General features: G+C 36.8%; 1 protein-coding gene across 6 annotated transcripts in view; it reads left to right on the top strand.

Moving 5' to 3' along the window:
- Positions 1 to 14,194, top strand: part of LOC139743856 (ras association domain-containing protein 1-like) — a 71,062-nt gene that overhangs the window by 34,753 nt on the left and 22,115 nt on the right. For 2 of the 6 annotated variants that reach the window (XM_071654313.1, XM_071654312.1), the window contains 3 exons: positions 7,610 to 7,675; positions 9,554 to 9,589; positions 11,124 to 11,254. In XM_071654313.1, the coding sequence (XP_071510414.1) occupies positions 7,610 to 7,675; positions 9,554 to 9,589; positions 11,124 to 11,254 (233 nt within the window). Of the gene's footprint in view, positions 1 to 261; positions 2,266 to 7,609; positions 7,676 to 9,553; positions 9,590 to 11,123; positions 11,255 to 14,194 lie in introns of those variants that run through there. The other 4 variants (XM_071654316.1, XM_071654317.1, XM_071654314.1 and 1 more) reach the window with 4 other exon arrangements.

Below are 14,194 nucleotides of genomic sequence, written 5' to 3'. Positions count from 1 at the left end.
TGAGGTCGTTCTGTAGATATAAATCCCTCGCTAATGACTGCTGGACATGCTAGACTGAAAGTTCAAATATAGAATAGGTTTCATTGTCGCATGACGATCATCAAATATTGGTTTCTTCAAAAGTAGAAGCAGTCAAATGACTCAGTCTGTCCAGATTACTTCCTTAAATAGTTTTTAGATTAAAATAAAGATTCATGAAACTTTTTTTCAGTCTTTCAATGGAACATTAATGATAAATACTTCTTGCTACATCCAAGCACAATATAGCTTTACATAATTTTACATGAAAATACAAAGTTAATACCCTTTCAATGTTAAGGATCACATAGAAAGTGATGAAAACCACAAACACAAAAGCAAACATGTTGAGGAAATAGAATAAAAAATATAAGATAAAACCGAATCAATAAAAATTTTCCCCTCCTCATGTACAATACCAGTGCTCATTAGGTTTGCTAAGTAACTTTCTCACTGTGAATACAGAAGAGTACACAGTGCATAAACTTTGCAACAGTACCCCAATATATTAAAGACTATTAAATGCTGTAACTGCTATAGTGGAGTGTTCATTGGGTGGAGCTACATACCTCCCTGCCCCATCTGAGATGGAAACTAGAGTCTTTCAGATTGTAAGGTTAGATGGGGCAAACTGATCCAATAAGACTATCAATAGAGCTGGGCTATAATGGTCAAAACATCAAAGATTGCATCGCCATCAAGAGTACACCTCCAGAGTAGTTTACTATTGTAGCAAACTCAAAGTAGTATTACACCAATGTGGTATTCAAGTGTGAGACAGAAGAATTTTGGGATGATGATGTTTTTATTATAGTACATATATTTTAAGCTTTAGATTATGCTATTTTAAAAAGTACATGAAGTTTACTCTTAATTTTGATACAGCATCCTCTGTTTCCCTTCTGAACTCTATTGACTGCTATCTCAAATGGAATTCAGTGTGCTGCTTTTACGATACCTATTTGCCTTTTACAATACCTATTTGCCTTTTACAACATTGATGTGGCTTAATTGTCATCAGTTGTCAACAACAATACTACATCTTCAAGGAAATAAAAATCTAGAAGAAAATCCAGAAGATGAGAAGGATATGGTGTGCTTCAAGACATATGCAGGCTACTGGGATAAGAATAGCTCCCTTCAGAAACCAAAAAACAAGCCTCAATTTATTGATCTTTGTTTCAGTTCTATTGATATTTGCCTGTCAACTTGCAGAGGACTTCATTCAGAGTCTCCAGCGATGATGCAATAACTTCCATGTTGGCAATCCTAAGCTATGACTCACCGCTTTAGTATCTGAGAACTCATGAATTATGATAATGTTATTATAATCATATGAGGGCTCCCTTGTCTCGCACTGCCCTCTGGGAAGGGTTGTAACTGGCTGGCTGCCCGTGATGATTCATTCCACTTCCAAAGTCTACTTTGCATGTGAATGGAGGTCCGTGTGCATATACTTTGGATTCAGGATGTGGAGGGAGCCTCATGAATATTCATCAGTAGTTGTATATATTTTTTTTCCTCCCCCAGCCATGGTAAAGCAAGAGGCTTGGCCAATAGGATCACAGCATGATGTAACACACCCCCTCAACTCATCAGCATTGTGTGAAAGAGGAGGCCATGGTTGGCTGCTTGACAGTGGTACCTACTGCCCATGCTCACATGGGGAGTAATTTTATGCTGTTGGCAAAGCAAAGGCAGACTGAGAGGGAGGGAGGGAGAGGGAGAGATTGGCGAAGAACCAGAGGAGGAAAAAAAAAGCATGAAACCGTAAACATGTGTAGGTCTACGATTTGACACCAGATATCAGTTAGATCGGAAGTGTGTGTGAAGAGAGGACGAGTCTGTTAGCCATCACACGTGTGTCCTGTAGAATTATCACAGTTTATCCTTCATAAACCATTTGAAGAAGTCAACATTTCAGGATTTACTCTTCCTGCACATCCACATAGAGAAACGATCCGCATCATTTTATACCATCTTTCACATTTGTCGTTAACTAAATGTTAGTACATAACTCCAGCAGCCCAACCATGATTTTCAAGCGCTTAGGATACACTTTCGGTCTTGGCACCCTGCTCTCGATATCGAGCTGGTTGATGAAGTTCCGAGATGGGTGGTCGATGATGGTGGACTGGATGTGGACCGCCTACGGCTGGCCCTGGGATGGCATCTCAGGGTCTGAAGTAGGTCTGGGCCAGATGCAGCTCCCTTATCGCTATCTGGACCCTGACCAGAAAACATTTGGTAAGAGAAGAAGAACATTAGCACATTATTTAGTCCTACTTGCATTATGTGAAGAAAAAAAAGTAATTTATCCTCCAGGTTAAGAGGAGGAAACATTCTTTAACATTGTGATATATTTTTCTTTTCTACATGCATTTGGGATAAATGGTAAGAATAATTGATATGGTGTTGGAGTATTTGATCACTTATGCAATAACTGAAGAAGCTGCTTCTTCATTGAAAATATCTGTACTGTACTGTCGATATGTTTATACAGGATGGCTTTTTGTGACATGTCAGTCTCATCAATGAGCATTTGATCTCAAAATGATTATGGAGTTACCTGTGTGCGTGTTTTTGAAGTGTGCTCGAATGAAACAACTCACATTCAGTATTTGCCTGACAAAGATGTGCCTATCCCTTGACCAGTCTTGTGGCTGAAAGCTGCTTTTGCCACACTTTTGCTGCTTTTTGCTTCATCATACAAGTGTATGTCTGTCCAAGTCAAGGAAATTATGTGCAGGTGTAAACACATCAAATCTGTTTGATGATTTTTGAAATATATCATTGATTCAGGAGAATGAAGTGTTTATGCTTTCACCAAAAATAACAGACCTGTGTCCTGTAGAGCCATTCATAATGGTTATAAAAACTACATTTTGAATGTGACACTCTGGAACAGTCTGTTATAAGGTGGTAATAGAGGAAAAAGCAGTAAATCAGCATGTCAGCTGAGCAAAAAACTTTTTTTCCTAATATTTATTAAAGGGATGGTACAGTATTGGTGGAGCTGAGGATTGCGAGATACCAAGAAACCACTTAATGGTACAGAGCATGCCATTCTAAGAGGAATTCAAAGTTTATGTGATGGAAATCGGTTTTGGAATGGCTGAGACATCCAAAAACAAAGTAAAACAAAGCGATCATAATGAAATGTGGGTCCCACATTTTATTAGTATTGCTCTGTTTTGGGTATCTCAGCCATTTCATAACCAATCTTCATCAAATAAATGTTGAATTCCCTCAGAATTACATGCTCTTTCATATTTCATGAGAGGTTTCTCACTATCTCACCCAAAAATGTTAAAAATCTGAAGTTAGATCTCAACCAAAACTATACGAGCCCTTTAAGGTTATGTTTTGCATCTTGAGAGATGTTGTCGTACTACTGGTAGACATTGTGATGAGTTTGGAATGGTGTGGAAGTTTGATAAAGCTATGAAGAGATTGCAATAAATTCAAGAATGATAAGGTTATACCAATTTGTTTCCCTTGTTTGCCAAGTTTTAAGCACAAGAGTGACGTCAGGATCCAAAATTGAAAGCATTGAGATAGGTAGCTGAAATATTATGAAGCGTCACTTCCTTCATTCCAGAAAAATGCCAACATTGAGGCCATTATCGTGATGCTTTTGTGAGGTCATGCTTCAAAGTCCACCTCGTTTAAACATACATTATATGTACCAAAGTTCAGTGGAACATAATGTCATAAATAGGGAAACAGGAGCCGTGCAATTCATCCATACAAGGAGTGTATCTATTGCTGATAGAAGAGACTCTCACAATGTCATGTTTGATCATTATCATTATTTTCAGTCTCAAACTTCAATTTCCAAATCCCATCTAACATGTTCATCAGTGATAGGTACCATCAATTCTGTGTCTGTGCAATAACATTGAGAAATCTTAACATTTTGTAGATAGATAAGTCAGCTAGCAGTAACAGTAGACAATTAGAATGGTAATTTTATATCAAAGGTCTTGCTTAATGTGTAACACGCAGAAGCTTGTAACATGATGTAAGACTGACAGATATGGCCAATATGACACCAGTGATGACAGTTATCTTCCAACAAGATGTCACCGCTCAGATATCATTTCTGTCACTGCTACCATCTGATATAGGTTCTGATTACATCCAAAGATTATCATCAACTCTGAGCTTTATGTGGAAAATTTCCTAATGGTAACAGTCTGTGCCTCCTATGAAAGACTTTATAGTGAGAGATACAAACTGCAAACAGATTTTCCGAAGAGATTAAGCCACAAACAAGAACATTTTCCATTCCCCACACACTTGTTTGTAATAAAATTTCTTTACCATAATGATTATTCCACATTTTGAAGAGTCAGTATTGTTGTGTGTCATGGTTTAGTGGTGTATGGAGGAACAATGTCCATCATACTTTCATACGCTCGCTCGTAATAGACAAATCTATTATATATTGTAAACCTGTGGTATCCTGTCTTATTGCCCCATATCCAAAGACAACGGCAAGGTGGGGGGGGGGGGTGCATCTCATTCGTCCATTCTTTCTTCTTGAGGGAATGTTCCTCTTACCAATGTTTGAAGATTGTGCTGTCAAAACACATGAGGGGGGAAAAGACTCGAAAGTAAGTGAGGTTTGTCAACATTTAAAGTCATGGTTCTAATGATGCTCACAGGTATGTTCAACAAATCATTTTCAAATGTAATTTTACACTACCAAATATAATTTTTGTTGGTATGAACAGTCCTTTAAGACTCATCATAGCAAACACACAAACACATCACCATGTTCAGAATATGGTCATGATTTTTGCCACTTGAGTTTCTATAAAGGCATTATTTGGTCAAGAGGGCAAAGTGTTTAAGAATCTCTACATGTCATTTTTATTTTCATTTATTTTCATGGAGGACAGTTTTACAAGTTCAACATGACTAAGGAATGTATACTTGGACTGTCTTACTAAAACTAAGTAAACCATTTGTAAAGACAGTCCTTGCTATGAGTAACGTCACAGTTATGTGACACTGAGAGTAACCTTCCCCCCTTATCTTTCTGCAGTTGTGGTTTTTCCAGAAGCGGAAGCAGAACATTAAAGAAAAGACAAATTCTTCATTGGTGTGATGTGAACTTGATGTAACACAAAACCACATCTTTCTACCTTCTCTATAGACATAGTGCAGCAGATAACAACCATTGTGGTGGTGATATACCACCTGGCCTTTTACCAGTGTTCATTAGCCTTGTGGCCTGTAGATGCATAGTCTCGGCGCCTCAAACTCTTTTCGAAGATATCCCATTGTATCAATGTTATCATTGGAACATAGTCCACAGTAAAGGGAGAAAAATGTGGGTTAAAATTGAATTGCTACAGAGTATTCCCCGTAGAATTGTACTGCTATTAAGGAGAAAGATTGGCCCCCAGTATCAATAAGATAAGATAGGACAGGATAAATCACAAATATGTACAATGTAGTGCAAGAGGCCTGGTGCTTCAATTGAATGGAGACTACACAGTGTCACGCATAACTTCAGTAATTGAAAGATGAGTTCTGGTGTTATCTACACATCAACCTTGAACCAGCAGTCATCTGCTGCATGGTTGAGAAGAGCTATGACAATAGGAGGAACAGTGGAGAAAACACTGACAGGATCAATAGCTAAATATATACCACACATATGTTCTATTGTAATTTACACATAACACAATCCACCTCTGAACAGCTAGAAAAGCTACTTCAATAAATATTGAACAGAAATTACACTTGCTTTTTTTGTATCATATTTTGCTAAAATCTTGTGTAAATCTATTCAAGTAAATGAATACTGTTTCATCGGAATCTAGTGATGAGCTATTTAAACAAATGTTCCTGCAGAAATACATTGCAGTTACTAACTTCTCATAGTTATGCGTGAAAGCATTGTTAATCAGTCATGATTTCTGGGTTTGAAGAAAAATTATCATAGCTGTATCACTGTTATATGTATAGAATTTGAATATGTTTGTAAGGGTATGTCAGCCATGTGTTTTATGACACTTTGTTTGATTACAAATGGGTATGATTGACTACCCTAATGGCATAGAGAAGTACCATTGTGTGTATAGTAGAAAGCTTGTGGAAGGGGATTCATTGCTAAAAGGTGAATAGAAAGAGAGAGCATACATTGGAGAAGTGACTCATATCAGTTCTGAGAAAAGTTTGCAAAGCTATGCCAATCAGGGGCGAATCATCCTGGTATATGGTTGTATCCAACACAGTGTGTTAGAAAACTTGATGCAGAATGCACTTTAGTTTGGAGTACATAATGTTACAAAAAATTAGTGCACTGGAAGGAATTTATGTAGAAATGATGTTTATGCACATCAGGGGAGAGAGAGAGAGAGAGACAGAGGGAGAGAGAAACCCTGCTGTAGTATATATTGCTTTAGAGGCTATAGAAAACTGAAGGTAAAACATTTGTGTAAATATTTCTTTGTTTTGTAATCTGCTGTTCAACTTTTTTACAAAAACAAAAAGCAAATACCAAGTTGTATTCGTTCCAATACATAGGCATCTGTAGAATGCAGACACTCGTCTTGGAGGCCTATGATTGATCAGTTATATACAAATTAACCAATTTCTGAACAAACGCAGTCTGTTTCTCTTGAAGTTTGTTGGTCTTGACACCATGGCAACTTGAGAATTCAACAATTTACCACTTTAAAAACATACAAATCTGGTTGTGAATCTAATTTTTGAGACCACTGTGATATTATCTCTCATCTGTTGTCAATGTGTGAATGATTTGTGAAAAACAGTGTTAAAAAAAAAATTACAAGATGTATCCATATTGCTTCCTCTGTTCTGTGTCTGTTTGGAAGACAGATGTCCTTTTGTCACATAAATGTTGCCATGTGTGGGTGTTGGATTGATATACTGTACACTATAATCACACTTCGGCACCTGCTGTTCATGTGGACATCATTACTGTAGATGAATCCACATAATGCTGTAATACATCAAAGGAGAAGGGATTATCCTAACATCCAGTTTTCATCTCTGTTGTGGAAGAAGAAGGATATTCCACAATTTCATGTAGACTACATGGGTTTTCCAGCTCAGAACTTGAGGAACTCCATGTGCATTTATCATAGTTGATAAAGATTCATAAATTAATCTTCTTTGCAGTAACTCTTGTAGTATAGCAGTAACCTAAGTGCTAACAACTGATATTATGCTGCCAAACTTTTGCCATGTCTCCATAATTGTATTACTTCAAGGTGACAACTACATGGTGAAGTGCTGTGTGACATGGGCTCAGAACTATGTGATCTCCATCATAACTGTTTGATTGTCATCAAATTGCAGAATGGAGCCTTTAAAACTGAAATATTTTAAAGAGAAATGGTATTTCATATGTTTGAAGTCTTTTGAGAATGGAATTGAGATACAGCTAATACTCAGTGCTAAGTGTTAATGGATGAAATAGCACTGTGAGTGTTGCCTTGTCTTTTTATTTTTTTTTACAGTTAATAATTGACATTTGCTCTGCTATTGATGAGTTGTTACAGGAGACCATGTGAACTAATCCCAAACACCTTTACCCAAAATCTGCCAGGTTCAACATGTATAATGGCAGAAGCGACCAAAGATGCGTGGTTGTACTGGAATCCGGTCTGGAGAGGTATTGGCTGTCACGATGTGCTCCAAGTTGTATGATAGTTTTGCCTTGCACGGATTTCAAAACCAAAGAAAGAACACAGTATCTTCATCATTGTCATTTTCTTTGCCTGGTTTTTCAAGCCTAACCCTGCTTTTCTTTTCTCCACGCCCATGATCCGTCAAATAAGTGAGAAGATTGAAAGCTGTACTCATTCACTGCCTCTGTAGAGAGAGTAGATTACATTCGTGGTTAAGAAACAAAAGGATTCTAGTGCTCAGTGTAGTTACTAATAGGCCTACTCATAATCTTACCATATAGTTCTGTGCAACAAACTTAAATTATGAAAACACAACGAAACAAAAAACTGATTGGTTAAGCTGTTATATTAGAAGAGACAGAATTATCCTTGTCACATGATCCAAAATAGTAGTAGAAAGGTGTATCTCCACTGACCTTCATACACGTTAACAGCTTTTTGACTCTCCACTGGCAGTATCATAAATGTGGCAGTAGAAATTTCTGTGCACTTGTGAAGTGGCATGCCATACTTGGAACTTCAGTTAACATCATTAACTGCTACACTGTAGTATCTGTAGTAGGGCTAGTACTACATTATGTAATGCCATCTTTACAAAAGAAAAGAAAAGAAAATAATATGACAGTTGTTTATACTCCCAAACCATTTCATCATATCATTTGCCTATTGATGTTTTGCAAAGTTTATTCATTACTTACCCTTCCCTTAGAATGAAAATATATGAATTTCATTTCATTTTTCCCCTTTGTAATATTGCAGTCAGGAGTGTCCAGTGTGTGTGTGTGCACCATACAAAAAAAAAATGATAATCAGTGTCCATATTTGTTGTGCTGCTCAAAACATTCTTTCATTTTGCTGGTAATTTTGCTACAATTTTGTTTTTCTTTGTTTTATTCCAGGTTACACATTTTAGTTTGAACCTTGACAAATGTTACCATTGAGTCCTACAAAGCTTTAGAATATTTTCAGACTGTCCAGTTATTCACAAATAATCTTGTATTGAGATTGCTTGTGTATTATATGGTATGAACATGATCGCTGGAAATGAGTTCACATGCGATGACAAGATGTCATAAAGGATTTTATTATGCTGATTTACTAAAAAATGTTTGATCCATGTTAGTAGTGATACATATGGACTGTGGCTTCAGTGTACTCTGTATAATTGTATGCATGAGAAACTGCATGTGACTGTGGCACAGTGGTTTGCAAGTGACTGTAGTGTAAACCAAACAGTATGCTATTCCATGTGCATGGGCTGCAGGAATGCATGGCCTATTATTCGGATCTGTGTATATTCTTAGTAACCAGTTCTTGATCTGATAACCAGTACACCATCTATGCATTGTATCGTTTGTATGGCACTTCCAATATGAGATCTAACATTACTATCTTCTTTTTGAAGTTACAATGATTGACCAGTAGAATGGAAGAAATAAAGGCTTTTAGTGGAATACATGAAAAATCAAACAAATATTTTCCACAGTGCTTCGATTTAAGTTGAAAATTAATGTATTTTGTATTTATTTCCAATAGTACATGAAAAACTCTTAAAAATACATGAAGAACATCCTAAACAATAATTTACTAAGTGAATACAGTTGACTTTATTCACATAGAAAAGAAACATTACCTTACTTGAGTTTGTAATTATACTAGGAATAACAATGGAATTCATACAGAGTGCCTCATGTTGCAGTAGATGATCTAGTGGACATGATGGTCACACTCATGACTTCCGTAGGGATAGTCTCAAGCCACGAATATGTTTCTTTGAATGTTATATGAAGTAAAAGAATGAAGGTTTGTCCTCACACCTCTTCTGATTCTCCATGATCTTCTCCCTGGCATCTTGTCTTCAGGAAATTCCAATAATCCCTCACCCACGACGTTTCCAGGTATCAAACAGTTTGTCATGTGCTGTTGTCTGTGATTCTTGATCTCCTTTCACTCTGTGTTCAAATATATCCCCACCCACTTCTCTTTCTCCCTGTCCGTTTCTCTCTTTTCCCCTATCTCTCTCCTATATGTTTTCTCATTCTTCATTCTGCCCAAGTACCTTTCTGTGAAAACCTCTTGAGTTTCCAAACATAGAAATGATTTCTATAGCATAGCATAACTTGTACTTTCATTTCTGTGTCTCATTGTGAAATATGAAAGTTATTTTGCTCTTGGTACGTGTGAGTTGGATGTTTCGACATTCTTTGCTTTTTGTTACTTTCCAACCTTTCAAATTTTGATAGCACCGTATTTCTCTATCAGCAGTTTCAAAACTTTGAGCTGTTTATAGCAGAGTAATGAGATATCTGGATTGACCCAAGTCCTTAAATACGAGAGTACTTGCAAACATGCTACGATGTCATTCCTATCGTAGAATTCAGACTTCAGCACAACGTTGTTAAAATTACTCCCTGGAAATAACACCTCTATGTTGTCTCGATAACTGCATTTATGTGCACATGTTATTATGTGAATTTATATTTTCAGTTTTTCCATGTTCTTTATGGTGTAAGCGAGTGTTAGAGTAGTACTTGAATGTGAAGAAATGAAATAGACTTCAGACTCACTTTAACACAGCAGACAGGATTCATTGTTGTTCTCCAATATTAAAAAGGACAAAGAAATGTCAGCAATATACAACAAAAACATTTATTAATTGTTACATTTTGTATTCAGGATGAATGTTAGAATATAAGTATGTATGCAAACTGTTACATGAAATACTCAGAAAATCAGTGAGTGATATTCAGCATAGTAATAGCAAATGGATTTTTCTTGTGTTTGAATACTTTGTGTGTAAAAGTTTTATGCATCAGAGAGTTTGTATGAAAGGAAGTGCTGATATAAGATGACCCCAATGTTGTATTTTATCGTGACACTGAATATACATGTAGTTGATTTTGAAACATTTGTCATGTGCATTTTGTGGCCAAGTGATCCTGTAGCTGCTAGTTTATAATAGAAGAGTGTTTTGTCTCTTTTTTTTTTTCATGTGGAAGTATGTTGCATGTGATGTATACAATACATGATATTTCTCCCATTCAACACTGGAATGCTATAGGCAAGCCATGCAGTGTTATAGAGTACATAGTCATTGTTGCAGTGCTGTTTGCTGGGATGCTGCCTGTCTCTCAATGATGCTGAATCCAATGAAACCACTGGAATGCACCCCTGACTGTATGAAATGACCCTGTTCTATTATCACTCTCTATACATTATTTCTAGCTATTGTCAATGAGAGTATGCACCCTGTGGAAACATGCATCTAACCTGAATGAATGTTACCCTTTACTGTAATGCTGTATTAACTTCATTATAGTTCTTTCTCATGTTTTCCAAATACTTTCATAAAATATTGTTGTGTCTTCGTCTATCATGATATGATCGTAAATCAATGTGTGATGATGTGTTTGGTATCTGGTCCCCACACAGACTGTAAATACACCTGCCATTACAAGTGCGTGAATGATGTGGGACTGGACTGCACAGAGTCGCCGGCATTCCGGGACAGTTCGGAGGAGAGCCCAGAACCATCACCACAGCATACATTGGTCTCCGTCGATGTAAGAATAAGACTAACTTTATTCCCTTTTGTAAACAGTTAAATGGGTTATTTTAGTATTGAAGTCTTAGACAAACTCAGGTATCGAATTCAACAGAATCTCAATGACATAATATCATTTGAATAAAGACAGAAGATTTCTGAGAGGGAAAGAAAAGAAATGAAACCTGTCAAATGACCTACAATTGATACTTGTCACATTTCGAGATAATAATGAAAATTATGAGCATAAGGTGTTTGCTGAGTACATATATTATACATTCGTGGTGCCACTTTTTAAAAGTATGCATCTAGTTTACCACATAATGTCGGAGTCTAGATATTGGTTTGTTTATGACAATACAGTATTTGAATGTCAATAAAAGGCTCCAGCAAAAGGGTTTTCATCGCCACGTTGAAGATTGCTGTGGAAAATGTCAGTAGTTATTTTATTCAGCATACCACATGACTTGACAAGCCATTCATCTTACAGTGCAAAGTCATGTGTGAATGTCACATGATATAGACTACAGGGGATTTGACTTGAGAGAACAACAACCTTCACTGTCAGTCATGAGACAAAGCAGGCTTTCCTCACAGTATTGGTAGAAAGATGAATTTCATCACAGAATTTTGATGATCCATGGGGTTGAATGTGTGACTGCAGAACTACATGAGGCAAAGGCAAATTATTAGAGCATAAAAATAAGAAAACCCCCACATTTTTGTTTTCTGTCATGTGCAGTGTAATTTGTTGTGGTTTTTTTTTTGAGCTGAGTATTCAAGTAGTTGCTCAAAAACTTGCAACAAAGTCAAAAATATGAGAAAATTGCTACCAATGGGAATGTTCGTGTAATCATGGGAATACTTGTTCAAGGTTGGATTGATGACATCTGTCATTGATATATTTATAGCGAATTGGTTTATCTTGCCAAGTACCTGATGCAAAGCCAGCTCCCATTCAGATTCTGGGGTACAGGAAGTGTTTTCAGTCATTGTAAAGGAGATGACATACCTTCACAGTCACGCAATGGAATTGCAGTGGTATTTCAGCTCTTGGAGCCAGTGCAATCCAAAAAGTTCACAGAAAGTAGGAAGGTTATTTTGTTCAAAAGTCATTTAAAATCAAATGATGGCCATCCAATGAATCTACCATAGAATGATCATAGTAAGGAAATAATTCTGACTTACATGCATGGAGAGATAAGATAATGTCAAATGGAAGAATGGTAGGACGACACATGCCATTAGATCGCCCTTTGGCCCAGTAACATATGTACAAAGAATGTGGTTTACTAAACCTTGGAGGTCATGAAGTTACTATGTAGGGCCTACTTCTCAGTTCTCTTCTTTATTCTGGAACATAAGTTAGTTTCCTGCACAATCTTTGCCTCAAGATATATTTCTACAGCCCTATGAAATTGTCTTTGTAACTAAAATAAAGTAATATGTAGGACTTTGTTTAGAGTAAGAAGTGTATTTGAGAGCGAGGAGTGAAGTTTTATAACCCCAAAATGTTATGATTGGTTAGTGTGTTGGTCTCATATGCTTAAAACCAGAGAAAAAATAGGTAGTACCCTTTACTTCTAATGGAAGATTGCCCTCTCAATTTGTGTGCTATCCCCTGAACTTGTAAAAGTAGGACAGGAGAGTAAGTTGCTTGTAGCTTTTTCTCATGGAGAATGGTGTAGCAGATAGATAAAATCAATGAAGGAAATACTAAACAGCAGAGGGGAAGGCAAGGGTGGACCGTCTCGACAGTAAAGTAGTTATAGATATCATCAAGGGAAAATGAATGACTATAAAGGTTGTCTTAATAGCAGTTCTTTCTGTCTGGCCAACAATACTTATTTCTAGACTGTGGTAGGTGAAAGTTTAAAGTTAATTGCTCTCAGTACTAAAATGGCAGATTTAGATTTGTTACCGCCATTTAATTTTTTTTTTAAGGTATATCTGCCAACAACAAAAAAAAGAAGGAAAAATACAATTCCAAAGAATAACCTTTGATATCTTTGTATTCCCCTCACAACAATGACGCCAGTTCCCGTGGGGTGATTTTTGGTGTGTGCCGGAAGTCATATGAATGGTGTGCCCATTGACAGGTTTCTCCTTCCTGTTTAATTTTACTGGTAGTGCTGTTTGAACAATGTACTACTTTCTACACAATCATTGCAATTTTATCTGCTTTCCCTTCTTTTGGGGGGAGTGTTGTGATGTGGTTGGACATTTTTGTTACGATCTTCAGATGTCATTAAATTCATATTTCAAGAAACCACGTATTCTATTTTTGATAAGATTTAATTTTAGAATTGTTCGTCATGTCCACCAAAATCTTTATACATTCTGTCTATCAGACTCCAGTTACTATAATTTCTAACGTATAGTAGGCATTTAGCTGTGTGATATCAATACAGAGCTGCTAAGTCTTTCTGATTCTGTAGGATGCTACCTGAAATCATATCTTACTGTGTCCTGATAAGGAATATAAAGGCTGTTGTAATATGGGAATTATGTTTGCCCATCAGATATATTCATGAGATATAAGAATCTCCCTGAGTGCTCTTTGGAACCTCCCTGATTGTGATATAAGCAAATGCTGGCAGCCCTGAATGTTCTGACTGGTGTAATCTTGTCCACATTGCCTTTTACCACAGTCCACAAAACAACTTAACCCAGAAACATACTTTCAGGGGGAATGCCAGCATATTGTTTGTTACTTTAGAGCAAGAGGTACCTACAGGCAACAAATCCTTGTAGTGGTAGAACTGCACATTTCTTGCTATGAGACTCATTTCTGTTGTAAGCTCACGATGAATAATTGCACAATGGGGAAATGGTTTGCTGGACTTTATCCAGGCAGAAAGTCCCAAAGTTGCTCGCTAGTGTGAAGGTTAATTGAATTTCCTAATCCCCTTTGCTGCCATGGTAAACAGGACTGATAGACTAAGGTGTTGAAAGTGAT

This window comes from Diadema antillarum, unplaced genomic scaffold (assembly GCF_040938485.1).
Source record: "Diadema antillarum isolate AM-2024a unplaced genomic scaffold, OU_Dant_1.0 seq00001116_RagTag, whole genome shotgun sequence".
In the NCBI taxonomy this organism is placed as follows: Eukaryota; Metazoa; Echinodermata; class Echinoidea; order Diadematoida; family Diadematidae; genus Diadema; species Diadema antillarum.
Note: the sequence above shows the minus strand (reverse complement) of the source record. Positions and strands in the feature narration are given on the sequence as shown.